Below are 27,875 nucleotides of genomic sequence, written 5' to 3'. Positions count from 1 at the left end.
CGGTTTGATCATGGCTCTGCACTTCTCTCGTTACAAACCCGACATCCGAAAAGATTCTCATCCCTAAAGGCAGTACATTGGCTTGCGCCACTGAATCGGAGTCTATCTCTGTTGTTTCCTTTAAAGCAGCTTCCTCTGAAATTCCTTGCACTGGACAGACCGCATCTCCTTCAGCTCTTGCAGATGCCATCAGTTCCGACCTGACACCTTCGCAGTCACAACAGTTGCTTGCTTTGCTCCAAAAACATGAAGCTTCGTTTGATGCGTATTCATCTTCGTTGGGAAAAACTTCGATTACGACGCATCGGATAGAGACAGATGGCACATCTATCGTGCGCCGTAGACCGTATCGCTAGCCGAGAGGAAAGTCATTGACGAGAACGTCACCGACATGCTCCAACGGAACATAATCCGCCCCTCTGCTAGCCCTTGGTCATCCCCCGTTGTTTTGGTTCGTAAAAAAGACTGCTCTGTTCGATTTTGTATCGACTACCGAGCACTTAACAAGATCACACGCAAGGACGTATACCCTATGCCGCGAATAGACGATGCTTTGGATTCCCTGCAGGGTGCCGAGTACTTCTCCAGTCTCGATCTGCGTTCTGGCTACTGGCAGATACCTATGCATGAGGACGATAAAGGGAAAACAGCGTTTTCGACACCAGATGGGCTCTACGAGTTTAATGTCATGCCTTTCGGCCTCTGCAACGCGCCCGCAACGTTCGCGAGAACAGCCAGGATGGGGGGGGGGGGGGGGGCGCTCTCGCGCAAGGGGGCATTAGTGTGGGCATTTATAGCTATTGGCGGCGAGGAGTTACGGAGTCGCCATCTATCTGAAGCACCTCGCTGGCGTAGTATGAGGGATCACGCGGCGCGCTCCTCATAGGTTTTGCTGTCAGAGCTCACTGAAAACACCACGCGCGAGCTCTCCCGGACATTTCTGTAAGTACTTTCGAAACGAAAGAAGTTTTTTTACTCTCTAGATAACAATCTTGGGCAAACTGAAAGCATACAATCGTTTACAGACGCTATCTCTTTACCGAATACGTACAGTGAACGCCACTGCGCGCGGTCGCCACGATGGAGTTTCCCGAACCGGCTTCTTGCGTGAAAGGTAGGTAAACGCTGAGAGCAAACTATGTGAAATATGTTATTATAGTGTTTATATAACTAAATGGAGCGTAATAGAAAGAAGCCTCAATGCAGCGATAGCGCAGATTCGCAGCGACCGACTGCGCGTCTGCATGCTTGTCCTCGCACTGTTTCGCTTTCTCCGCGCGCGCATTTTCGCACCGTGCCATGAGCTTCAGGCCGCAGAATATGAGCATTGGACAGTATACAAGCAACCATTGTTGCGTGGGCGCTATCAGAGCTGTTCAAAAATAATTTCATTGTAGAGACTTCGACGCCTACTGGGACGGTGATGTGCCGTCGCGACGATTCAATCTTTTTTTTTCTTTAAATTCTTTGACCTTTCAATATTATTTCTCGAGTTGCGTCGCGCTGTATGTTTATCGGTGTTCTCAGCGTGCAATTTCCCGCTGCTTCTTTTTTGTAATCCAGTGCATTAATTCATAACACAATTATGACCATATACCATCCTTTTTTTAAACGTGCTTCTTACCGCTGCCTTTCCACTCCACTGAACTTGCCAGTATCTATAGCATCGACAAGTTCATAGACCAAACCGTCATGACATTAGTCGGGCAGCGGACTCGGGCGAGCGTCTCAGTGCGCGTTTTGAGAACATCGCAGACCCGGCGCCGTAGCAGAAATCTTCCTCTCGTCTGTTCTTGCTGCATACCTGAGTTGTAGCCGATGACTGTTTGCCGGTTTTATGTTTCGTGAGCCAAGCTTCACGCAGCTTCTTGTCCTGCGGCTACATGTGACTGACACCGGCCTCCGTTACGTGCGTCCGGCCCTGCGGCACCGAGCAGTAGCCTACCATGTTGCGCGCCTTCAAAGGCAGCCACTACCTATTGTAGTGCTTTCAAGCGTTGTAAAGGAGACACTCGAAGCGGGAAAATTTCGCCACTAAATGAGGACCGCAGCGTACGAGGGAATTCAAACTCGTTTTCAGCTCGCTTCGGCGCTCCCGAAGCAGCCGACGCGGCCGCTATGTCCACGTGATCCCTCCTAGCACGTCACGCCGACGGTGGTGCCAGCCTTTCTAGTGGTGGAGCTCGAGGCCAATACATTGTCATCTGTACATGATCATCATCATGTGGGGTTCATATGGGGTTCTTCTTCATCGCTTGTGGGGCTCGCTCTTGTGTGATCCGTGCTTTGGGCGTGGTCGGTTCGCCGCATCTCTGACACGTAATAAACATCGTGATAACTGCTGCATCACAGTATTTCTTTAAAGGGCCCCTGAAATGGTTCGGTCAAATTTTGTAGGCAAGTAGGGTACAGCTAAAGTTAATAATTTGCACCACAATTTGTGTAAAGCATCTCATATGAAGAAAGTTACGGATAATTACAAGCTACCCTCCTCCATAGTCATGCATTTTCTCCTCAACTCGTTCGCCAAGTGATTGGGGCCAAGCTCTGCCTTTACTGGCTCTGCGTCGTGATGGCGTGTTACTTCCGGCTCTTTAGGAACGAGCGTGCGAAGCCTCTCCAACCTCTCCGCCAGCTGCTTGGCAGTCAACTCTAAGCGAGATCTATCGAAGCAGTTTGTGTTACGAGCATTCTGTCGCAGCTGCGAACATGTCTGGTATTCTGGTAACCACAAGCGAGCTGGGCATTTCGACGGAAGAGTGGAGGCATAAACTGATGAAGGAACTTTAGTATAAACATACGTGAGCGGCCCGATCGGTCTCCACGGTCCAGCCACCTGGCGGCACATAGCTTAACCAGCCAAACAAAGAGCTAATGTTGCTCCAACCAAGTGTAAAACATTTTAAACATTTACAAAAGCAATGTGTTGATGATTACACTCCTGCAGAAAATTTACACTTATAGCAAAGAATACACTTCGTTACTTTGTTTGGTTGAGCACTGTGCCACCAGGTGGCTGCATAGTGCAGACCATTCTAAATCCCTATTAGACTTCGTAAAGTAGTGCCATGCTTAGAAGAATGCCGCCTCCTCCTCGCATGCTCTGGCTGACGCCGCGGTGCTATTGGCCTAATAGCATCACGTGGGCCCTCATGCCTTGCTTCAGCGCCATTTTTGCTCGAGAAGCATCTACGAAGTAGAGAGGAGAGTATGTTGGCGCCATTACTACGCTCGAGCAGTGTAGGTGGTGCCACGGTCGAGGAGGGAGCCTGAAAGAGAAGAAACGGAGTGAAGGCGGAGGAGAGTGTCGCTACTTTACAAAGTTTAAGGGGCTTTAGACCATTCATGTTTGCGCTTCTGCTCATCCCGTGAAACGGCACTGTCAAACAGCCAGGCCCTGTCTCTTTGCGCTTGCGTTTACCCGAATACCGGACTCTCGGGACGCTATTGTGGTAGTAATCCTCTGGTGTAAAGTGATGGCTGCAAACGCGCAAATCCTCTCACAGATTGGATAGTAGCAGCAGTCGGATGCACTAGAGCCACTCCGCTCAGCTGCTGCCTTGCAGAGGGACACGATGTCACAGCTTGTCATATTGCCATTCGCTACATTTGCAGCCTACAACGCAACAAAGGTGAATCATGGTGCTTGCGAAAAGGCTTACAACCTCAGAGCTCTCGTCAAAACAAAGTACGTTGTAACACAAGCAGACGACACTTGCTGTGTGCCGGAAGTGCTTAGATGTACCAAAAAATTGTTCTTGTGCATTCTCTTTGTTACTTTCTTTTTATAGAAACAAATTAACTCACATTCCAACTATTAAGAACAACATTTGTTCACCATGAAGTCGGAAAAATTATCGATGATGCGACCTGAGCAGCTAATCAGATAGCTCGCTGTACTGACATTAATTGGGTGGATGACGTCAAATGGGTAGGGGCGGCTGAAAAATTCAGCCTAGCAGTGTGCTGCGATCGGCAGCGATGTACATTTGTAAAACCGTATAATAAATCACACGATTTACGTGGAGCACTTAGTTGCATAAGTAAATGATCAAAAGTACCTACTCGAACGGCTCAGTACGTTTGTAGAAAATCGTCAAAATCGTTTCAGGGTCTCTAATTATGCACTCGCGCATGCGTCGTCTTCCGTCGCAGTATGAGCACCAATATGCCTAATAATTGTACTGGCAGGCCTTTAGAGCTTTTTTAGACATGCCTGTGGCGATTTGAGCCTCTAAGGGCTCTAAGAAACTTGCATTCATTTTTTTCGGACGTTTTCACGGCCCCTAAGGAGTCCAAAAAATCGGACAATGACTCTACAACTTACCAAGAGGATGCTTGAAGTGGTCCGTGGGGCGAACGTGCAGCAGAAGGAGGACAAGAATAGAGGAATTGTCCTAGGAATAAAAGGGAAAGGAAGCGTGCCACCACTTCTTTGAAGGAGCTTGAGCTCAAAAATCTATGGGCACTTTGCTGACCTAAACTGCGATAGGCGAAAGCCTATCTATGACTGCCTCTGTTGCTGTTGTCTGAACTGTTCTGCGAACAGATGTCACTGGGCCGCGAGCACGGGATGCAATCGCAGCCATATGGCTGCAATGTTGGTCGCCAACGTGCGCGCACCTGCACGCGCATGTCCGCCCACTTGCACAGCGCTACTGGCATGGCGCGCCTCCTCTCCTTGCTCCGCTCGCTGGTGATCACCGCTTTCCTGCGTCCACCACTGAGTGCACCTGGACACTCATGAGCCACTAAAAGTTTATGCACTAAAGGCTTAGTAAACTCTTTGCGCGCTGGCCGAGAATATGTTGAGACACTTCAGCTTGACTTTCCAGCTGCTGAGAGAGAATCTCACTCGTGACAAAGTTCGGGCCTCATACCAATGAGCTTGCTATCAGTTGATAGAAATAGCTCATATTTGAAAATATTTGCTCGTATATGCATCTCCTTTTTATTTGTATTTCCAAATGTTCGACTGAATTCGCACTGGGTTTTGCCATTTTTTCTGATATATTTTATTCGCTGTGCATTTTACTAACCCCTCTCTTCCGTTTTCTTTTTGAATAAAATAAACACTACTTTTTACTATTAAAACTGGATTAAGTTGTTTATTTTTTTAACATGCTTACTAAAGAGTGACAGCATCGTGTGATATGGTGTCAGCCCATCTTGACATAAAACAAAGTTCTGTATCACTCAGGCAATTTCGCAAAGGCGCTCAGGGAAAACCTGGAAAACTTGGGGGATTCGGAAATGTCAACTTGTTAGACACCCTGGATGTTGCAACTGCATTTTTGTCATCTGAAATGTGATCGCACTTAAAGGCGTTCAGTTACAAGACGGCTGCAGTGCTTTTGAAACCAGCCAGTGCAGGCGACTTGACAAACGCAAATGCGCTGTGGTCTGTTGCCGTACCCCTAGCCCCGACAATAAAAGAACATGGTGGCCATCTACAGACGCTGTGCAATAGAATGGTCACAGAATCCAAGCTGGATGTTTTATTGCAAGCTCCACATTCACAGTGGGCTCTGCTCACTGGCTATCAGAACTTTTGCTTTTCTTGGACTGTACAATACATTGCCTAGCAAAACTTGAGGAGATGGTGCTTTCGATGTACTTCTTTGCATTGTTCGTTGGGCACTGGTGTGCTGCCTAGCCAGGGAGAGCAGCAGGTCTGACTCATTTACCCCTTTCTTCCCAACTGGGAGCACGAAAGCTGCTTCCCTAAACTGGAGTGTCTCATTGTTGATGGCGTGTGTTGGTTGGTCCCGCCGATGCAGGCCGGATTCCGAGAACCCGTTCAATGCCACCAGTGGCAGCGCAGGGCCTGCGCAGCAGCGTCGTATCCGCAAGGCAATTCGACGGAAGCCCACACCACGGTAGCTCTGGACTGTCTGGCTGCTGCCAACACATGCACTGTATGTGCCCTCAGGTCCTGTTGAAGCGCTGCGCCAGGGCCCGCACGATGCTGCCCGGAATCTCCTGGTGCTGCTGAATGAGGGCCTCCACTGCACTGGCTGCCTGCGAGATGACGGTCTTTTTCCTGTGTGCTGTTTTTTAGAAAGGGGCACTCGTGCGAAAAGGCCTCGCACTGTGCTGGTATGGCGGAAGGCTTGAAAAGTTGCCACACACTTGATCATGTAAAGAAAAGGGATACTGGCAGTTTATTGAGCACTTTTTGTCCACGAGTTAAGCCAGTATTTCTAACTTATTTATCCCTGTTTAAGCTCCACACAGTGTGGTGCTCCTCTCCCCCACCCTTCAGATTTTCGTTTTCTTTACACAGCTGTGAGATTTGATGCGTTTTATGTTGCTTTGACAACTTCCAATGTGATGGGAAATTCTAGTGCAGTAAAGTTAAGGAGTTGTGAAAATTTGGGGCGAAAGAATGCGAGCTCGAAGAAGAGCGAATACTCTGCTATGTCTGTACAGTCTAGTGTAGATATTTTTATTTGAAATTTACACTAGAATTTCCCGAAGTTGTTGGAGTAGCTAAGTTTATTTGAATGTTAAGAGTTTTGTGAATGTTGCACAAAATGTAGCATACTGTAGTCCCAGTTTGTGCACCACTCACATGTCAGTTTTCACTAGCAAATGAATTGCAATACATTCAGGCTGCTCACCTTGTGGGCAAGCTCCTGAGGAGACATGTTCGGGTCAAACGGAATAGGCGGCCCAACAATGGTCCTGCAGTGCGAGTGAAACAGTTAGAAGGATCACCACTTCAATTAAGATGTGCTAGGCATTTACCTCAATTTTACGGGGAACCCTCCATATATTGGTACAATGGGAAGCCTTGTCCTGTCGTATAGCCTCTTGAACAGACCTGTGCCAGAGGGAGAATGCACCAGGATCCCCCTTATTTGGAGGCCATCCCACAGCAGAATGTTAATGCGCCAATAAACTTGTTCAACATGCAGACATTCTAGAGCCTGTCTCAGTGTGAGTCTCCACTGAATGAATTTGTCAAACATATATATGTATGCAGAACATTGAAAATATTTCCTCACTTGGCGACTGTGCTGGCAGAGTGACCTAACCTTGAATTCTTTCATACAATGATGACACTCACTGCACCGCCTTCTTTCACTACTAAAATGTGGTGCATCAAGACATGCAAACAATACAGCAGAATCCCATTGCGTATGAGCAATAGAGAATACAAAAACATCCCCAATATAGTTCTGTTCCTTTTTTGCCAGCTCACACATTCCTGGAAAACTTACCTTTTGGCACTGATATTCAGTGCATCGCCAAAATGCGATACCATGTAGGGAACAAAAAAATTAAATGAAATGGCTGAGGTGTAACTCTTGTAAACTTAGTTATCACATGCAAAAGGTCTGTTTGGCTTGCTTTTGCAAAGACTATGCATACAGTTTCATTAAAGTTAGGCCACAGTCTTCCACACACGTTACACATGCTGCCAAACGGTTTGTCTGTGAAGTCGTGGTGAACCCTGGCCATTGCAGTCGAGCTTGCCGCCAGTTGAAGGGTGTGGTTTATTATGGGTGCCACTGCTTTATCCACGGCTTTGTCTCCTCGTTCATGTTGCTGAATGACGACGGCAGTTGCAGTAGCTTCGATCTTGGCAAGCTTCTCTATATAATGTGCTAACCTGGCCTCCCTTTGCTTGAGAATTTGCAGCCTGCCATTTAGCTATATCTACTGGATGATTAGATTCAGCCTATTGCTTGCACTGAAGTGCACGATCCATGGCGAGACTAAGCGCCAGCGAAGCAGCTGTTAAACGCTCGCCTAGTCACATGGTACTGCAGTGGTAAGGCCTTTTCGCAACAAATCGTGGCGTGACGTCACACCTGCCACACTTGCGCTCCGCTGGCTCATTGCGATGCAATCAGTGACATTGCGAGACATGGCATAGTATAGCTTTATCTCTAAAAATTAGTAACCATTATGTGCAGTTTGCTTGGTTTTTCTGTGCTCACGAGTTCAGGCTGACTGATGGTAAGTCACCCTAATTTTTGACTTGGGTGTCTCTTAGTGGCACGTGCACCTTGACGTTGGTGTTTAGGTTAAACGAGCGAACGTCTCTCCCCTGGCACGACATGCAGGTGAGGAGAAAGCACAATGTGCACCATCTGGCAGGGCATAGCCCCTTGGCGAGTGGCACACGAAGCGCACCTTACTCTCTGGTGCTGACATCAGAGCATGTAACGCGTGCAAGCGAGCAGGTGCGCGCCGGGAGAGAAGGAGGAGGGAGTCACGCCAAATCTGCTCAGTCTATGCCAGGTGGCAGTTTTCCATTAATTAGCCAGTTAAATATCATGCCACCTTCTTGTGTGTGATGTCACTACTTCCAGGTTTCAAGGAATTTCACCAAAGTCGTGCTCACGTGGTGGGTCTCTAGAGAGTCTATGATTCTGTGCTTCGGTGTGTGTGGTAATTGGTGAACTTTAATTATTACTGACACTTCAGTAACTAAACTTATGCTCTGATATATCTATACTGAAACCCACAATTTTTTTTTTTTTTAAATATCGTTCTCGCTCATCTCAGGAGGTAGACCAGAAGTGGTGCTATAGCTGCCCCCTGCAGCAACTTCCCCACAATACTTGCCCACCAGTCACAGCACCAACAAGTGAATGGAGTAATGCATTTCTGCAGGCACATTACAATTTTGCTAAAAGGTCAAAATTCTGTTCTTTTAAATATTTTGTGCCAGCATGTCAACCTGAGCATTCACATATGTGGGCTGTTTTAGCAGAAAAAAAAAAAAGTTGCTGAAACTTGCTAGGTTGAGTTGCTTTAGAATGCACCTTACCTATAAGAGTAGACTGTCAAAATCTATGACTTCATGCAGAAGTGTAATTTCCTAATGCACCTAGCAACATATTCGGCAAAAAAACAATATAAGGTAGGTGCGCGAGCCCTTCAGTTCCTTTCTAAAACACTGCATGCACAAGCAGTACCGCGACCGAAGGCGACTGCCCGGAAGGCTTCACGGATGTTCTCTGTGAAGACGGGCACGATGGGCACTCGAGCCTCGATGGCAGCCTTGGCAAAGCCCAGCCGTTTCTTCCAGAGTAGGCGATACCACTCGTCCCCAAACTGGGCCTCGAGCACACCTCCGGGGGCGATGGCGAGAAGGTTGCCATCGCGCATAACCTGGGCACAGCTCTGCACGGTGCCAGGGCTCACCTTGAACACCTCCGTCAAGATCTTGAAGCCTGTGGCAAACAATCACATTCGTGAGCTGTGCACCTCAACATTCACATAGCAGATAGGTGTTGAAGAATAAATGAATGGCTGGTGTTTGCCATAATTCGTCAAATGGCCAGTGGTTGATGCCCACTTACACTACACATTCATATCTTTTCAGAACACAAGTGCAAATACCAGGGTGTCTACCAACCGGGAATTCTCATGGATTTTGAATGGTTGGGAAATACTCTGGGGGGGTATTTGTGCTTCTATCAGGGAAAATGAGCAGTAATTTTGTTGAAAGAGAATGAAAGTCCTAATATTGGCTCGAGTGACAGAGAGATATTGTAATAAATCCTCTTTGATGCTGTGCCGTCCGCTGGAGGAGTTGCCAGTGTACCGTTAACGACCAACTTTTCAGACGGCTTCGCAGCGCCACCACGTCCCCCATAGAGAATGTCTGAAATTACGGATGCAAAAATCCTTCGCCGTCAGAGTTTTCAGACTTTTTGCCGTGACTGCCGGCCCGAAACAGCATTAATCAAATCCACCACCATCGCTGCCATTTTGATTACATTGCTGCCTCGAACCAGCGCTCGCGTGCAGATCTGCTGGCAGCCATACCCACCACCGCAGCAATGCTAGGCCTAGCTGCTTCGACGTTTGCTATTAAGCTTCTTGCTGTTCTGTGCAGTGTTTTTCATTGAAAGAATTCACCGCTGTCAGCAACGGCACCCACTCCGCCTTTGTGGTCCTCGTGATGCTTCAAAGCTCGGAAAGCACGGCACAGTGCATAATGCCGTTTCCCAAAAGTCAGCTTCACCTCAATGGAGCAATGTTCAGTGGTGAAGCATAAGCGTGCTAAGGGGGCAATTGTCGTGGGACGCAGTATCTATTCCTTAAGAATGCAGTTCGTGCACCGACATGCCTAATTAGTGTACTGGCAGGCCTTCCGAGCTTTTTCAAGAAGTACATGTTGCTTTGCTTGTACATGGCGCTCCCCTAGTTCCCTTCTGTCCTTCGTTGTTCGCACCAAAGCGATCATATTTGTAGTCTGTTCAGAGAGCTTTTTCTGATGTGCCTGCGGCGATTTGAGCCCCTAAAGGGCCCCTCACCAGGTCTGGTCATTTTGAGCTGACAAGCACCGTGCATGCTATGCGCTACGGAAAGAGCTGAAATCTCAAACCAAATGCCGTCTGCCCTTCTCCTTGTGGGCACGATGCTCCCAATCAGAGCGGACGTAATCACACAAATACGCCTACGTACATTGCACTGCTTTGACATCGCTCATAGTGACACGCGACTTCGAGAATTATTCATGGAAACATCTGTTATTTGTGTAATCTGTTGCTTTAATAGACAAATTAAAGGTTAGAGGTATAATAAAGCACACAAACTGAATGTCTGTGTGTTCATTTTACTTCGCACCGCTGCAAGATAGATCTACTTCCGTTCCGTGCACACAATGAAAGTATGTCATTTTCTACAATGTTCAAGCGTGCGCGCATGCTCTATGATGCATTTGTGTCTACCTCAGTATTCGCATAGTGCTGGCCTATACCGCTAGTCAGGTGTTCTCGTGCGTTAGCAAAATCATGTGCTGCGCAAAACGAGACAGCTCATGCGCGATGCCGTTGGGAGAATTGCACTGCACAGCAAAAAAGCAAGAGAAGAAATGAAGGCGGGCCAATGGCATATGCGTCACGCGATCCTCGAGCTCCAGTATGGGAGAACGCAGGGAAAGAATTTCGCTTGCGGAGGCTAGACGGGTCAAGTGGAAAGAGTGTCTCTTGACAGTGGCCCTTGCCTCCTAAAATCATGGGTTCGCGGCACTAAAATATTTCTACCTCTGCTATTAATGAACCAATTTGAAAAATTCTTGCAGCAGAATGCTCCTTAGAGAGCACTTCCAGCGTATAAACAAAATTTGCTATGTGGCCTGGTGAGGGGCCCTCTAAGGGCAGTAAAAGACATGCATTCTTTTTTCAAACTGCCCGATTTTTTGGACATTTTCGCGGCCCCTAAGGAGTCAGGAAAATCAGACGTTGACTGTACAACTAACTAAAAGTATGCTTCAAATGGTCCATGGGGCAAATGTGTAGCAGAAGGACAACGAGAACAGAAACAACCTACGCGTTCAGGAATGAACAGGAAAGTAAGTGTGCCACGGCTTCTTCGATGGAGCTTAAGCTCAAGAAACAGTGTTGGCTGGCGCCGAAATGTACCACCCTTCTGTTTTTTGTTTGAATAAAATAAACACTAGTCCTTACTATTCGAGCTGTATTACAGTTTTTTTTTTTTTTAAACACGCTTATTAGAGAGTGGCAGCATCAGGCGACATGGTGTCAACCCGCCTTGTCATAAAATGAAGTTCTGTGTCGCTCAGGAAATTTCGCAACGGCACTCGGGGAATTTGAAAGTGTAAACTTCGTAGACATCCTGAAATATGGTCGACTGCTGTTAATTCTGCCCCGACAGGACCGACGAAATTGATTGAATTACCCGCAGGTTGAATTAAACAAAATGCAGAAAATACCTCATTGCAAACTGCTGACTCATCTAGGTGTATTTGCCCGATTCTAGCACTCACCCGAATCAAATGTGCTTCCACTTTCTATGTGTCCAAAGTAAAAATGACAAAGCTCCTAAACAAAGTGCAAATCTAACTGAATACTGGTAAGCACAGTTCCAAGACGGGACAAAAGAAAGACAGAAGCACAGTACAAGCGGTAACGAAACATATTTTGTTAACGTAGAAGTCTAACGTACACCCAATTTTCTTATTAATAGTAAAATGGCCAAGAGTTTAATATGTATTGCACAACGATGGCCGTTCTTAAGTCGGCTTTGCTGTAATATGTTTGTGTTATGCATAAAGTATACAAATGCCGCGAAGGCGGTTTTTTTATGTGCTGTTCGATCACACCATGCAAGCAATTTTTGGCCCAACTTTTTTTTAAAGAAAGAAAAAGCCGCCTGTTACGGTAAATACTGTAATCGGACAGTGGTAAGCTATGGCTATTGCCTGAAAATCTTCCCTAGGGCCAACCAAAAATCTGCATTTTCAAAGGGAGATTATTTGTGTACCACATCCCTATCTCCTAAGTTCTGCAAAGACAGCTATTGGCGTCACCATAGAGGTCAGGTGCATGCTTGTTGACCAGTCAACTCCAAATTATCAGCGAAGGCCAAAAGCTTTATCCCATAAAAATGCATGGGTGCAGACTGGGATCGAATTACGGAAGTCTACTGTAGTACCATAAAAGGGAAAGCCCTGCTACCACACAAAATAAAAATTTTAAGCATTACCATGGTGAGAAAAAGCCAACCTCAAGTAACAAAAAACTACAACCAGTTCAGTTATCAAGAATGTGGAATTGCTAATATCAGCAATATAGTTCGTTGTGCAGTGAACGCGGCTTCGGAACAAGGCATAATGCATGTGAGGTGGTGAAACATAAGGGAGACAGTGAGAATATGATTTGTTACAGTATGCGCAAAAGTAAGAGTTCCTAGTATTTTTCAAATTGCAATTGGGCATCACTTGATAGAGCAGTTAACATGCCCTTCAATCATGTGCCTGAAAAACATCCTCAAACAGAAATAATCTCTTCGCCATCTCCCCAGGAGACTGGTGCCGTAAGGGGGTGTGCTTAGTTGCACACTGTTTATTGTAAAAATGAACTCCTTGTATACAGTCTTACCATGCACAATGTTTTATTCTGTGTAAGTCGACATACAGATAGGTTTTAAATTGTGCAACATTGCGGTCTGGAAACGACACATACGGCTTACATTAAACTAATTATCTATATGGGCGGATGCAAATGGCTTTAAAATAAATTGCCACAAAGGTATGTGTATACTCTTTTCAAACAGAAAAGGCATAACACTAGTGCCAAAACTCTCCATCAATCGAGAGGAGCTATCTGTGAGCAGTGAACACAAATTCCTGGGAATTCTAGGCTTACTTTCATCCCCCAACTTAAATATCTGGAGGCAAAATGTTTCAAGACAATATTTTTAAAATTATGTGTCACACAACATGGGGCACTGATCAGCAACGCCGAGCACACTAAAAATCTTAGACCCTGTGCACCGCCTAGTGACCGGTGCTTTCAGGACAAGCCCTGTAGAAAGTCTATGTAGAATCAAACGAGTGGTCATTGTCTACAGAGGTCATATTATCTGAAAGTAAACTCTAATCCTGAACATCCTTGTTACACAACTGTAAACGATGTATCCTGTGCCATACTTTTTAATAATTGGCCTACAGCCAGGGAGCCCTTCTCGCTCCGTGTAAGGAATCTTAGTGAAGAAATGTGTCCCCACTTGTAGAACACCACCTAATGCTTCCAGCGAAGCTGTCACCGCCGTGGCAGTGGCAGCTCGTGGAATGTGACACCTTGTTTATTGAAGTAAGTAACTGTGCTCCCGAGATGCACATCCGAATGCACTTCCTTGAAGTTCAGTCGAAGTACTGCTGCCCGGAGTTTTACAGCGATGCATCTAAGTGACAAGCTGGCGTTTCTTATGCAGCAGTTGGTCCGTCCTTTTCGGACTCTGCCATTCTGCATTCACAAACAAGTATCTTTACGGCTGAAGCCTATGCAGTGTTATTAGCTGTGAAACACATAAAAAATTAAAACTAGGAAAGTCAATTATATATACAGACTCACTGAGCATTTTTAAGGCATTAGTATTGCTAAAGAAGCACAAAAATCCTGTAATTAATAATCTTTATACACTCGTGCGCTGTTTATGCATGTAATCGATGTGTCATTATATTCTGGGTGCCAGGGCACAGAGGCATCGAGGGTAATTCGCTCGCTGACGAAATCGCCACATCCACAGCAAGAGATTATTGGCAACACTTGTGGGACTCCCAAACCTTGAATAAACATCACTTAATTGGGCCACAATTAAGCACCTCCCCGTCTATAACAAAATTACGAGAAACCGATGTCGCATTCTGTCGATTAAGAATAGGGCAACCATAAAGTGCACACTTCTTGCTGACTGGTGAACAACCTCCTACATGTGGTAGATGTAGTAAAAGACTGAGACGTCCTTGTGGAATGTAGGAAAACAGAATGCAAGAGGAGAAAGCACTTTCCCTTGGCATATCAACACCATATACCATTACATCCAGCACGATTTCTCAGCACGAACCCATTATTCAACACCAAATCAGTTTTAAATTATGTAAATGACATTCTTGCACTGTACATTATCCGGCCAAACGTTGCATAGTACGGCTTCTTACCAGAGGCTGCTGCTGTGTCCCGTTACATTTAGCATAGCACGTGTCTCCAGGCCCTTCCATTCAAAGGCCCTGTTGAGGCATTAGTGCTGCATTCACTACCATTCTGTTACACCATCAGTGCGTAACAAAACTGCCATAGTTCACATCGCTGGTCATTGTCATTGTTTTAATACTTCTATATTTTACGCAATCCAGAGCGACTGATTTTAGGCCTATTTACAGCCATGCCACATCCACCATTTGAAGTACATTTCTCCATTTCACGAACAATTCATTGAAAACCGATCGCCATGTGTATGGCACTCTTTGGCCATTGCATCATAAAACCCCATACATCAAATCATGCAAATCTCATGCAAAATTGGAAGTCAGATCCGGAGAGAGAGGGGGGGGGTCATTACTTCTACCAGAGTCCTTTAACCCTTTGAGGGTCGATTTTCTTTACCAACCATACGCAACCGCCCAGGGTCAATTTTTTTTTATTGCGGATTCCAATTCATCTGAGGGACCTATTTCAAAAACATTTACCGTAATTTTTATAGGATGACTGTAAAGTGAGAAAAAAATATTTTGCGTGGGTGTACATGTACTGCTTATTCATGGATAAAAACAATACAGAAAGGAAATAAACTTATAAGAATTTAAAATTTGGTGCATTGTTATATACATAAGGCTTAAAAAATGCGCACACTAGAATATTTCGCATGTGTCAAATGTTCCTCCTCTTACACTAATATTCACGTCCATAGCATAATCGAACTGCGTAGGTGAGCGCACTCAAGAAAACTGTGGTTGTGTGTCCATCAGAAAAGCAAAACGTGTGACAAACATCCACTAATCTTCATTTTATCGCCAATTAGTTTTTGCGAGTCTCTAAAAAGAAAAAAAATGCATGCACAGTGGCATCCTTCCTATGCGCACCCCTGTGAGTACTAAACGAGCGAGAAACAGGCGGTCGCCCTTTGAGTGATTAGTGACGAGATAACCATCAGTTTTGCGAGCGCAAGAAGCCAAAACTGCCAGCAGAACAAAACCCAGACTGATGCACGTGCGCACCAATGCGCGAGCAGTAATATATAGCCGCACTGGAGCAAACTAGCTCTAAAACAAACCGTGCAACGAAAACCAAGAAAAGGAGGTGCAAGAAAAAAATTCCCTGTATTCCCACATAGTGGCAGCACATGCCAGAAAAGAAAAAGTTAAAAAATTGGCACGCATTTAAAACGTACACACAGCGCCGTAAATATACAGCATCGACCATCTTGGACTTTTTCGCGGTGCCATATATTTACGTCATTGACCCTCAAAGGGTTGATACTTTTCTACTAGTCACGAAACTTCAGGCCAAATTTGCTAAAGGAACAGCAGCTGCCATATTTCAGTTTTTTCAACAGTGCAGACACGCAAGTGCTGTGCCGCTTTTGCCCAATGCTTGTGCACATGTGCGAGTCACAAGAGAAATCTGGGGACTGCACCCAGGTAATACAGAAGCATAACACGCTGTGCTCCATTCGTCCCCAGCCGATAGCAACATGCACTACGCGAGAAAAGATGCCTAATTTTCTTTGGTCCAAATGGGATCACAGTGGCCAATACAAAGTCTATAATGTGGAAGCATACAAAATAAGTTTGCAGTAACATCTGCAGGCTTGGAGTGACGCTTGTCACTGGCAAAAGTTGCCGAGAGTGAGTGGGGCTATACTAATCCAGTTACAACCAAATTAGGCCGGCCCACTAAGCTTCAACAAGACACTCCCTAACCAGAACAGGAATTTGCCTCCCTGGTGCAGTATTTGGCCACCCCCTCCCAGATGGCTAACTCAATTGCCCAATGGTCCTCAGTCCCCAGCAGCTGCAGAGCACATGACCAAGGCGGCGGTCACACCTGTAACGCAGCAGGGGGTGCTAAGAATCTCTGGATCCGGTTTTGACACGTCTCGAGTGAGGCTAGCTTAGCAGCACTCTGAGGAATTATCGGACATTGTTTGGGATATCATCGGCCTTAGTGAGACTAGAAGAACTGGCGAGCTGGCATTGCTGAATAACGAGCATGTCCTCTCCTATAGAGGTCTCCTAGATAAGAAGCAATACGGGATAGGATTCCCAATTCATAAGGACATGGACATAGCAGGCAACATTGACGAATTCTACAGCATTAAAGAGAGGGTAGCTGTAGTCATAATCAAGCTTAATAAGAGGTATAGATTAAAGCCTATGCTCCAACATCCACTCACGATGATGAGGAAGTAGATCAGTTTTATGAAAATGTTGAATTAGCAATGAGAAAAGTGCAAACTCTGTATACTACAGTAATGGGCGAATTCAATGCAAAAGTGGGGAAAGGCAGGCTGGGGAACAAGCAATTGGCAACTACGGCGTCGATTCTAGGAACGCTAGAGGAGAAATGCTGGTCGAATTTGCAGAAAGGAATAAGTTTCGAATAGTGAACACCTTTTTCAAGAAGCGTAGTAACAAAGTGGATCTGGAAAAGCCCTAATGGTGAAACAAGAAATGAAATTGACTTCATATTTTCTGCTGATCCTAGCATAGCGCAGGATGTAGAAGTGATAGGTAGGGTAAAGTGCAGTGATCAGAGGTTAGTCAGGGCTAGCATTCATTTCAATTTGAAGAGAGAAAGAGAAATTGGTGAAGAAGAAATAGGTCAACCTAGAAGCAGTAAGGGTAAAAGCAGACAAATTCAGCCTGGTACTTGCAAACAAATATGCAGCCTTAGAACAGAGCGATAATGATGAGATAGAGTTAACTAATGAAACTGTAACTAGGTTGGCTTCAGAAGCAGCAATTGAAGTGGGAGGCCAGGCACCTAGGCAACCAGTAGGCAAGCTCTCCCAAGTAACAAAGGATGTAATAAAGAAACAACAAAAAATGAAAGTGTCCAACTCAAGAGATAAGTTAGAATTCACGGAACTCAAAACTGATCAACAAGGCGAAAATTAGTGATATTCGAAACTATAACGTGAGAAAGACTGAAGAAGGATTAAAAAATGGACGCAGCCTGAAATAGTGAGAAAGCAACTTGGCATAGGACAAACCAAGATGTACGCACTTAAAGACAAGCAGGGTAACATCATCCACAATCTTGAATATATAGTAAAAGCAGTGGAAGAATTCTATACTGACATGTACAGTACCCAGAGGAGTCGGGATACCTCAATCACAAACAGTGCTGAACAGGATACAGAAACTCCTATAACTAGCGATGAGGTCGGAAGAGCAGCAGGAGAAGATGGAATAACAGTCGATTTAATCAAAGATGGAGGAGATGTAATGCTTGGAAAACTGGCGGCTCTTTATATGAAGTGTCTATCGACTGCAAGAGTCCCAGAAAACTGGAAAAATGCAAACATTATACTAATCCACAAAAAGGTAGACGTTAAAGAATTGAAAAATTATAGGCCCATTAGCTTACTCCCAGTATTACATAAATTTTTACTAATATAATCTCCGATAGAATAAGGGCAACAATGGATTTTAGTCAACCAAGGGAACAGGCTGGCTTCAGGAAGGGATACTCTACAATGGATCACATCCATGTCATCAATCAGGTTATTGAGAAATCCGCAGAGTACAATAAGCCTCTCTATATGGCTTTCATAGATTACGAAAAGGCATTTGATTCAGTAGAGATACCAGGAGTCGTAGAGGCATTACTTAATCAAGGAGTACAGAACGCTTACGTAAATACCTTGGAAAATATCTACAGGGGTTCTACAGCTACCTTAATTCTACGCAAGAGAAGCAGGAAGATACCTATAAAGAAAGGGGTCAGACAGGGAGACAATCTCTCCAATGCTATTCATTGCATGCTTAGAAGTATTCAAGCTATTGAACTGGGAAGGCTTAGGAATAAAGATCGACGGCGAATATCTCAATTTAAATTAAATTATGGGGTTTTACATGCCAAAACCACTTTCTGATTATGAGGCACGCCATAGTGGAGGACTCCGGAAATTTCGACCACCTGGGGTTCTTTAACATGCACCTAAATCTAAGTACACAGGTGTTTTCGCATTTCGCCCCCATCGAAATGCGGCCGCCGTGGCAAGGATTCGATCCCGCGACCCCGTGCTCAGCAGCCCAACGCCATAGCCACTGAGCAACCACAGCGGGTAGCGAATATCTCAACAACCTTCGGTTTGCCGATGACATTGTTCTATTCAGCAACAATGCAGACGAGTTACAACAAATGATTGACGACCTTAACAAAGAGAGTGTATGAGTGAGGTTGAAGATTCATATGGCAGAAGACAAAGATAACGATAAATAGCCGGACAAAGGAACAAGAGTTCAAGATTGCCAGTCGGCCTCTGGAGTCTTTGAAGTAGTATGTTTACCTAGGTCAATTAATCACAGGGAACCCTGATCATGAGAAGGAAATTCACAGAAGAATAAAAATAGGTTGGATCACGTACGGCAGACATTGTACGGCAGACTCCTGACTGGAAGCTTACCATTATCATTGAAAAGGAAGGTGTACAATCAGTGCATTTTACCAGTGCTGACATATGGGGCAGAGACTTGGAGACTGACAAAGAAGCTTGAGAACAAGTAAAGGACCGCGCAAAGAGCGATGGAACAAAGATTGCTGGGCATAACATTAAGAGACATAAAGAGAGCGGTTTGGATCAGAGAGCAAACGGGTATAGACAATATTATAATTGACATCAAGAGGAAAAAATGGAGCTGGGCAGGTCATGTAATACACTGGTTAGGAAACCGTTGGACCATTAGGGTTACAGAATGCGTACCAAGAGAAGGAAAACGCAATCAAGGATGACAAAAGACAAGGTGGAGCGATCAAATTAGGAAATTTGCGGGCACTAGTTGGAATCTGTTGATGCAGGACAGGGGTAATTGGAGATCGCAGGGGGAGGCTTCCGTCCAGCACTGGACATAAAACAGGCTGCTGATAATGATGAACAATGTGTCATTATTGATTGGTCTGCAACCACTAAAGCAGCACCTACCTAAGATAAGGCTACGATCACCAGTGTCGCCAGCATGGTGTGGCAGGTTGGGGCAGTTTAGATGGGTTTAGGCCCGATCGCACTAGCTGACGCAATGCCGATATTGGTCTATCAACTTCCTGCAACTCCTGTGTTGTGCCGATGGCCATGTTGACAGAAGTGGAATCATTGGCAGACAAGATTTTGTTGCCACACTGCAACGCCATAACAACCCCCAGGCCAATGCGGCTGTCCTAAAATTTTTTCTGCTAATTTCTACACATGCTGCTAGCTTTTCTTTTTTTCTCATTTTCAACAAGACATTTAGCATATTTGCGACACACTTGTACACAACTTTCTGCATTTGAATATTGAAATGTTTGCTTGTTTCTTTTTTGAGTGACTGCTTTTTACAGTCTAACAGACGTTATCACTCAGTGCCCATGCGCCTGAATGTTATCAATTGTTTTATCTGCAGTCTGTTGTCCTTGAAGCTTGTGTAATCTGATTGCATATACAATGCAAATTGTGTAGAACTTTCTGGAAGATACGCGGGCACCAGTGATTACTCTGGAACCTTCGGAGCTTACACACTACTTGACAATATTGATTTATCCAAGTGCTGTATTTCTTCGCACTCGCACATGCAGCCACAGTTGGTTGTTCACTTCAAGCACTGCGTAAACCGCATAGCTTTGATATGCTGATTTGCAAATATGAGCACTGTTGCATCACCCTAGCTGAGACAAGCTGCACGATTTGAGCAGCCGGTGGAGTCGGGGCCACTTTGAAAACAGTAACTAGGAGACAGGGGTGTTATTGATAGCTGATTTCACTTTTGTTTTTTTAGAACTGAACTGAACTGAATGAGAGCTGAACTCTCGTGCATCATGCAGGCAAGCATTCACTTCGAGAGCTTTCTTTGAAAACGTTGAAGCCTGCTGCACATTACCCATTACTGATCGACGTGTGCTGTCACTTGTTGCCCGTTTGGCCCAAGAGGCAAACAAAAGTGTCAGCACAAGAATATTAGAACCATCCTCTATTGGGTGTAAACAATACATACAAAGCTACTACTAGAGAGACCGGCGCTGCTATCACTACGATGTAGAAACTGACATCACGTGACTTGCCTTTGCCACAACCAAAGCAGCTCTATAGCTGAACGATTGAAGCCTTGATTGTAGGGTTGCAGGTAACGTGTTTCATTCCCAAAGAAGCAATTTAGTTGCCCACTCTTACAGCATGGTGTACTGCTCAGTGCTGCAGTGTAGGACATATTTCCAAGCCCAGGGAGAGTTTCCACACGTAACCCAAAACGAACTGGCAGCAAGATGCTTGGCTGATAGTCACTGAAAACAAAATAATATGCTGATCGCAAGAGTCAACAGGCGATGCAAACAGGGCTTGTAGTGTGCTCCTTTAATCTGACATCAGTCAAAATACAAAAGGATAGAAAGTTGGGCGAGTTGATATGGTACCATATTCTTGGATTGATTAGTGCTCGTTCTGTCTGCTTCTAGTCTCTGTGTGTGTCACTTCGCGCTACAATCCAAGCATCAGTTAAAATACCCTGCGCAGAGATGCATGCGCATACACGGCGGAAGCATGGATTTAGGAAACAGAAATATAAGCGGTTGAAGTTCCACTTATTGTAACAGACCGGTGAAAAATCATCATCCTGTGATAATTCTGGCGAAACTGGCAAGTCGCACTCCCCACAATGAATGTTATCGACAGTACTGTTTCCGTTGCAAAAGTGCATATAGCTACTTTTATGAAAGATTGTGCGAACTGAATAACAAATGTTGCTCATCTGCTAATAACCGTTGCTTCCTGAACACCAGACTGCAAAACACGTGCTAGGTTGTTTCGCAGTCAGGATGCCACACTTGGAATTAACTGTAGCTGAAGCGCTGGAGATGCCAACCACTTCTCAGCCAGTATCATGCGATGTCACTTGTTACGTCGTGGAGAGATCCCAGCACATGGTGCCATGGTATGTCGTGGAGGCCAATATGCAGTCGCGTTTTGTTCATGGAAGTGCCGGCGAGTGCAACTGGCAGCCTTCGCTGGTCAACGGTGAAATACCGATGTTGGCTCTGCACTGTGTCCCCGCTTCCCGATTCTTGTGAGTGTACCTAACAATGCTGCAAATTGTCATGAGAACTGAACTAGAAAAGTAGTTCCCTTCAGCCTACAGTGGAATGTCTATAAATGGAACTGCGGCTTAAACGGACCATCCTCATGGTTTGTTGGTTTTGTATTCATGCAAAGCTCTCTGGAATGTCTCAGTAAATGGAATTCCTGTTAAATGGAACCAATTTCCCTAATCCCTTGAGGTTTCGTTTAAAGAGAGTCTACTTTAATTGTTTATTTTTTAGCAGGTTCGTCAGTGGTGGGTGCACGAACTTGTGAGCTTAGCTTGACCTAACATTCACTGAATGAGATCCACACAGCCTCAAACTCGATTCGAATGGCTGGCAAGAGCTGACAATCATGCATTTCAATTTCAGAGGCATGTTTCCATTCACTTAAAGTGCAAGCAAATATGTGGTGTCTAACATGGTGACTAACATGTTGTGACTAACAAACACCATAGGTCTCGTAATCATGTCTTGCACTGGGACAGTCGGTATACTATATATAAGGACGGGTTCTGCAGCATCACCTCTTTGCCTGCCTTCCCGTCCTAAAGAACGGGAGGGCATGCTTCTAATGCGAGAGGGTTAAGGGCCCCGTGTCGCAGAAAATCTGGCGCCGGCATCCCATGTCCAGCATCGGACATCGCTTCAGGAAAATGAATTTCAGACCACCTTCCAAACCACGCGTACCCAACCACTCTTCTACCACCAAAGTTGCTCATACCTGGTCATTTATATTTTACAAAGTTACTCCTTAGAATTTTGAGAACAGCAGCCCGTAAACAAATGTAATAGAAAAAAAAAAAAAACAGTGCATATCTTTTGTTATCTCTTCTCAGATTGAAATATCAAAAGCGTGAAACAATAAGAGGCGATCAACCCACGCAAGGGGCGGCGTTTCTACCAGAAAGCTTGCCTTCGTGCATAGTGTTCGCCGCCAGCGTTTCCGAATAAATGTTACAGTTACATAAGCTGCAGTTGCCGGCAAGCATGAAAAGCAGTCGGGGATCTTTGAATGCTATTGCATTCCACTTTTAAAGGCAAAGCTTAAGCATCCTCCAAATGTTTTTGTTCCTGCACCAGAAAGAAGTACAGCAGCAACCAACCTTTTCAAATACTTGGTAGCATCTTTCAGTGCAATTATTCAGATCCTTGTATAAACTGCATTACTAATGGCATAAACATCAAATGTTACCATATCTGCACCAAATATAATGAAACCTTTATTATTGTTATAATTGTTTTTTATGGTTAAGAAAGTGAGGAAGATATGTTAACAGGTGCACAACGCACTCATTCTGTCACATTCTGTCATAACGCTACCATGTTAGCACCACAGCCAGGACTGAATATTCATCAATGATTCTATTCCAATGCCATTCCTTGGCATGCTGCGACAATGGTCAGAGCAGCGCTGTGCTCACGTTATCGACGGGATCAGCCGACCGCAGATGGTGGATGATACGAGTGGCATGGAGGCTTCGAAATCTGCGAGCTGAACATGCCCTGGCGCCGGAACAAGGCGGCGAGAGGGCATCCCTAGTTGAACCAGTGCCAGAGTTGGTTCCGCTTGACTCAGCTGGTTTAGGCAGCTCAGTCATGGCTGCTTTGCAGACTGACCCATCGCAGTGCCTCTGCAGGTTATCTTGAAAACACGAGCATAACTTGCAGCTTCGAAGCGTTTAGAAATCTGCCATTCATGATGCACAGCCCACACTTAAGAGGCAACGCAGGTGCACATTGCGGTAACTGATCGCACAATGCTGGAATGTTCAAACGGGACTGCAACACGCTTCCCTGAAAGGCCAGATACGCACACGAGTGCAGTTGCGCCTGCGCGTCACGGATCAGGCCACTTCGCCCTATTGTCCAGTTTCGTCTAGCGTTTCCAGCTTTACCGCAAAACTGAGTCGTCTAACGGCCAAACTCGCCAAGATTTCAAGCGCAGACTTTAAAGTGCGAAATTTAAATTGTGTAAGGAATGGGAGGGGAAAGAGAATGTTAAGGCTCATTAAATTTTTAAAGACATTATAGGGTTTAGCTTAATTTACAAAGCAATTCACATTTAGAGATTCCATATTATATGCGCATAGATTGAAAACTCCCACATGCATGCATATAAACACTCAAAACACTTGCACTGTACTCTTTGCTGAAAGGCTCACACACTAATACTCTTCAAATTCTCAGTGAAGTGGGTCGGCACACAACTGGATTCCTCCCTTTCCTGCAAAGCTGAGTTGTCTAGTCATTAAACTCGCCGAACATTACACATTAAAGCGCGAAATTTAAATTGTAGAAGGAAAGGGCGAAGAGTATTGCAACTCTCACTATATTTAAAGAAAAGGTTTTGAGGTTTGACTTAATTTATAAGGCAATTCACAGGCTGTGAGACTCCACATTATATTCACAGCATGGTTCCAAAGCTTTCACATCCATGTATATAAACATTCAAAATACTTCAGTTTTACTCTTTGCTGAAAGGCTCACACACTATATTCTTCAATATATCAGTACATAGGATCAGCATGGAACTTTTCAAGCAGCTGGCATAGCAAAGTGCATGTGAAACAGTCGTTAACTGCCTAATACATTTTAAGCAATGCAGCTGCTTTCAAATTTTTTTCTCAAATATTTAGACATGAGTGTCAAGTGAAAAAGCTGCAGCTTTGAATCTACAAGCATGCAGTACTTAAAAAGACATGGTACATCAGATTTCTCGGAGAAGAATAATTAAAAATTAAATTCTGGAGTTTTATGTGCCAAAACCATGATATCATTATGAGGCATGCCATAGTGCAGAACTACAGATTAATTTCTACCACCTTGGTTGTAGCATGCACCTAATGCACGGTACACAGGCGTTATTTCATTTTGCCCCCATTGAAATGCAACTGCCACGGCGCGAGGTTTGATCCCGTGCCCTCGGGCTTTGCAGTGCAACGCCAAAGTCACCATGCCACCACACCGGGTAAAGGAGAATATGAACTACGGTATAATGCATTGCCAGTACAGTTCTGCAGCAGGCAATAATATTTCTGGTATTACAAGCATTTGCTACTGTTGCTATATCTTTTCGTTGACGGATTGAAATAATTAATATACATGCTCAAAGTGGGAAATAGAAAAACCTGCAAAAAAGTAATATCATCGTATTATTGTTCATTACTACACATTAGCAAGTTAGCACATAAAACAAATTTTCACACTTGCATGTCTCCATGGGCAATTTTCTTGTTATTTGGCATTTGCTTGCTCGGTGAGTTCGAGTGTGCTAGCACAGCTGCCTCCAGTGGCACTCAGTAATCTTGACTTGTGTCTGATGTGCAATTGAGTAAAGCAAGCTTGACATTGAGCTTGTTTGTTAATACGCATGCAGCTTCACTTGAATTGCAGAGTTCTGTCTGGATTCATTCCAGTGCTACTTAATGTACTTAAATGACATAATTACTTATTTTCCAATTTACATAGCTGATCTGACAAGAGCAAGTGGATGATTCGGGCTGGTTGATCAATGTTTATGCTGAATTTTTCTTTTAAGTGCAACAAACAGAGGCAAGATTAGGTTAGAAATAAGTGACGGGACAAGCGCTTCTTGAAAACAGATTGAGCATTCATCAAATTGAACAGATTTGTCACCTCTAACAACAGCCACGTCCAATTGGCAAGCACAACCTCATGTGTTTACTGGCACTGTCGCCTCCCCACTAATACTACAATTGTCCGAGCTTGGCTTCAGAAGTTACCATAGCATGTCCCTTGGTTATCTTGCATAACAAAGGTAACTAATGATGCTAACTACCTCCTTGGATTCTTGCCAGGCCTCTATGACTGACTAATCTTCCCACACAGCAGCCCTGCTTTCCTTGTTTTTCTACTGGCAAAATGACTTGCAGCTGATGGGCCCTTCAAGTGCAACATTTGAACAGATTATTTATTAGAGATACAAACAGGTTCGTTGATGAACAAGCTGCATACGTTTACATACATTTGCTATGTTTGCCTCGCAACATCTGGCAAAGGCAGTACACACCTGGCACCATGAACAGGAAACGGTCGCCAACACCCCTGATGAGGCGACGCTTGTGTAGCAGGCAGCTGGCCACGAGGTAGTAGTAGTCAAGGGGCAAAGCACCATGGTAGTAGACAAGCAGTGCTCCGCCAGTGTCTGGGATGTTCTCTATTCCTTGGACCTCGTAACCTTAATCAACCAGGGGGGCAAATAAGGTGAGTACGTAAGCAAATAAATTAAGGCACATGCTGTACGCTCAACCACAATATCTTTTGGAACACTGAATGTGTAAGAAAAAGAATATGAGCTTCCCTTGCTCTTTTGCTGCACAACAAAAAATGGGAGATGCACTGTGATCATTGTAGACAGTACAGCTGACTGCATATTTTGGTTTGATGATCCAGTCTCGAGCTTTGAGGAGACTTCCTTCCTGTGCTCCATTCACTTTTGTGGTCAATAGCACACATATATCAAATAGTCTGCTGCATTCTGCAGTTGTGTTAAAACCAAGGGAGCAGATATGCACACATGCTTTTGATGCAATGAACCACATGCAACACAGTCATCGTTAGCCACCTAGCATACAAGATGGTGTTCATACTGTTGTGGAAGGTACTTGATGCTGCATGTGTGGAGGCATGGTATCTTGTATGGTTAATCGATGTATCCTACGAGCATTTTCTTGCACGAGCATGCATAGAAGGCAAGTCAAAGCACCACAGGCCTGCTTCATATTGGGGAATTAGTTGATTCGCGAACGACACAGCGGCCCCTGAGGTGTGAATGCATGCGACTAGAGACGCCTGATGTTAGTACCTCTACGATATATTCACTTTTCAATGTCAACTAATGAAGCCTCGCTCAACATTTTCTGGTTCGGACGCACGGTTAGGGAGTCTTCGGGTGTTGCGACTGAGCTCTCGGCTTGCTCACCATGCCAGACGCGGCCGTGGCCCGACCACAGGAGCGCCAGGGTGTACCGCGCACCATCCCAAAAGTGGCGGGCGTACGCGTCTCGCAGAGGACGCCGGTAGCGGTAGATGTGCAGGAAGAGTATGGAAATGTACAGCAGCAAGATGACGAGCGTCGGGAGCAGGAAGGCCACCTGCAGCACGGCATGCGATTGGCTTGAGCCACCTGAACGAGAGACAACGCCATACGGTGCCCCGGAAATATGCGCAGGCATGCCTCGAAAAACGTGCCAAGAGAATGCTCAATCACCAGACCGCTGACCCAAAGTACCCGACGTGCAATCGACTCTGAGCAAACGCGGTCAAGACTACAGTCGTTCGCTCCGCGAGACTCAACCGCAGCTTGTTCGCGCTGGAAAATACTCGTATGTGACGCCGCCAGTCCTCTATTCCGGCATGGGAGCGCTACACAAAATGCCAGCATTTGTGCGCGCGTAATGGGGAGTACTCAACTGCCACAGGTGTAAAGAGCCAGACGAGCCAGTTGAAGTAGTCGAGGTCCGAGACCCAATGCAGCAAACTCGGCACCTCCATGGGGCTTGCCTGGACGCCGCGGCGATTCCTCGATTAAGCAACGGTGGCTCGTCGCCGCCGCCGGCAACCACCTGGGTTGCAGCAGCAGCCGCTCACCTGGGCATTTCCTTCTCGGGAAAATGCTACCCGCGGCACACAAACCCCCGCGGCGTCAGCGACGACACCGCTGTTACGCGCACTTCTGAGCTCTCTGCTCGGCCGACAAACGCTGGTTCTTGTCTGATCTGACCATCTAAGATAGCGTGCTCATTTTCCTTGCCGCAGCGGTAGACCTTGCACTTAAGAGGAAAATGCAACGGAAACTAGTTTCTTCCATGCCAGCGGCAGCGGTGTTTGTTTGCAAGTGCGCTCACGGCCTCACTAAACCTGTTGGTTGCGAAACCAGGCTCATAAGTCCCGTTATCTCTTGTATTAAGATTCTCAACACTAAAGACGTTTGCGCCATCTATGAACATAAAATACAACAAAAAATACAAGAACAGTCTTGTAAGTATTGCAGTTTTAGTCTTATTAAGTGTAGGTAGCGCGACAATCTGTATGTGGACATTTGCTTTTTGCAACTAAAGGATGTTTTTTTAGACATACAGCGATGATGAGTTTTGTAACTTATACAAATAAATGGCTTTACGCGGTCACGCTACGTGCTCTCGACTTGCCACCAGCTGGACGAGGCAGCGCGCACACAGGCTAGCACCACACCATATGACCACACCGTCGCATGTCGAGAGGTCGTAAATCGGCGATCTTCTCGCCTTCTCTACCAGGGGCCGCCACTTGTTCAAACAGATTAAAGCCCCTCAAACGAGTGAGACGAGG

At 45.3% G+C, this 27,875-nt stretch overlaps 2 protein-coding genes across 4 annotated transcripts in view; one reads left to right on the top strand and one right to left on the bottom strand.

Annotated features, from left to right (window-relative positions):
- LOC142557732 (uncharacterized) overlaps positions 1-6,921 on the top strand; it is a 134,581-nt gene extending 127,660 nt beyond the window's left edge. For both annotated transcript variants that reach the window (XM_075669784.1, XM_075669783.1), the window contains exon 16: positions 5,781-6,921. In XM_075669784.1, coding sequence (XP_075525899.1) covers positions 5,781-5,883 — 103 coding nt within the window. In that variant the 3' untranslated portion in view covers positions 5,884-6,921. The remainder of the gene's footprint in view (positions 1-5,780) is intronic.
- LOC142557735 (DGAT1/2-independent enzyme synthesizing storage lipids) lies at positions 5,484-27,436 on the bottom strand. 2 transcript variants are annotated; one of them, XM_075669794.1, is made up of 8 exons: positions 27,156-27,436; positions 26,979-27,068; positions 26,488-26,659; positions 25,576-25,743; positions 8,934-9,191; positions 6,751-6,826; positions 6,624-6,687; positions 5,484-6,021 (listed from the first exon to the last, which is right to left on the bottom strand). In XM_075669794.1, exons 2-8 carry the CDS (start codon positions 27,057-27,059, stop codon positions 5,929-5,931), a joined length of 912 nt encoding a protein of 303 aa, XP_075525909.1. In that variant the 5' UTR covers positions 27,060-27,068; positions 27,156-27,436; the 3' UTR covers positions 5,484-5,928. The 2 variants fall into 2 exon arrangements, with proteins under 2 accessions (XP_075525909.1, XP_075525908.1); XM_075669793.1 differs by having other exon boundaries at positions 26,979-27,436.
- Positions 27,437-27,875: the final 439 nt, after the last annotated feature.

Source organism: Dermacentor variabilis, chromosome 9 (genome assembly GCF_050947875.1).
Source record: "Dermacentor variabilis isolate Ectoservices chromosome 9, ASM5094787v1, whole genome shotgun sequence".
NCBI lineage: Eukaryota > Metazoa > Arthropoda > Arachnida > Ixodida > Ixodidae > Dermacentor > Dermacentor variabilis.
The sequence above is the reverse complement of the archived record's forward strand: the minus strand, read 5'-3'. Positions and strand labels throughout refer to the sequence as shown.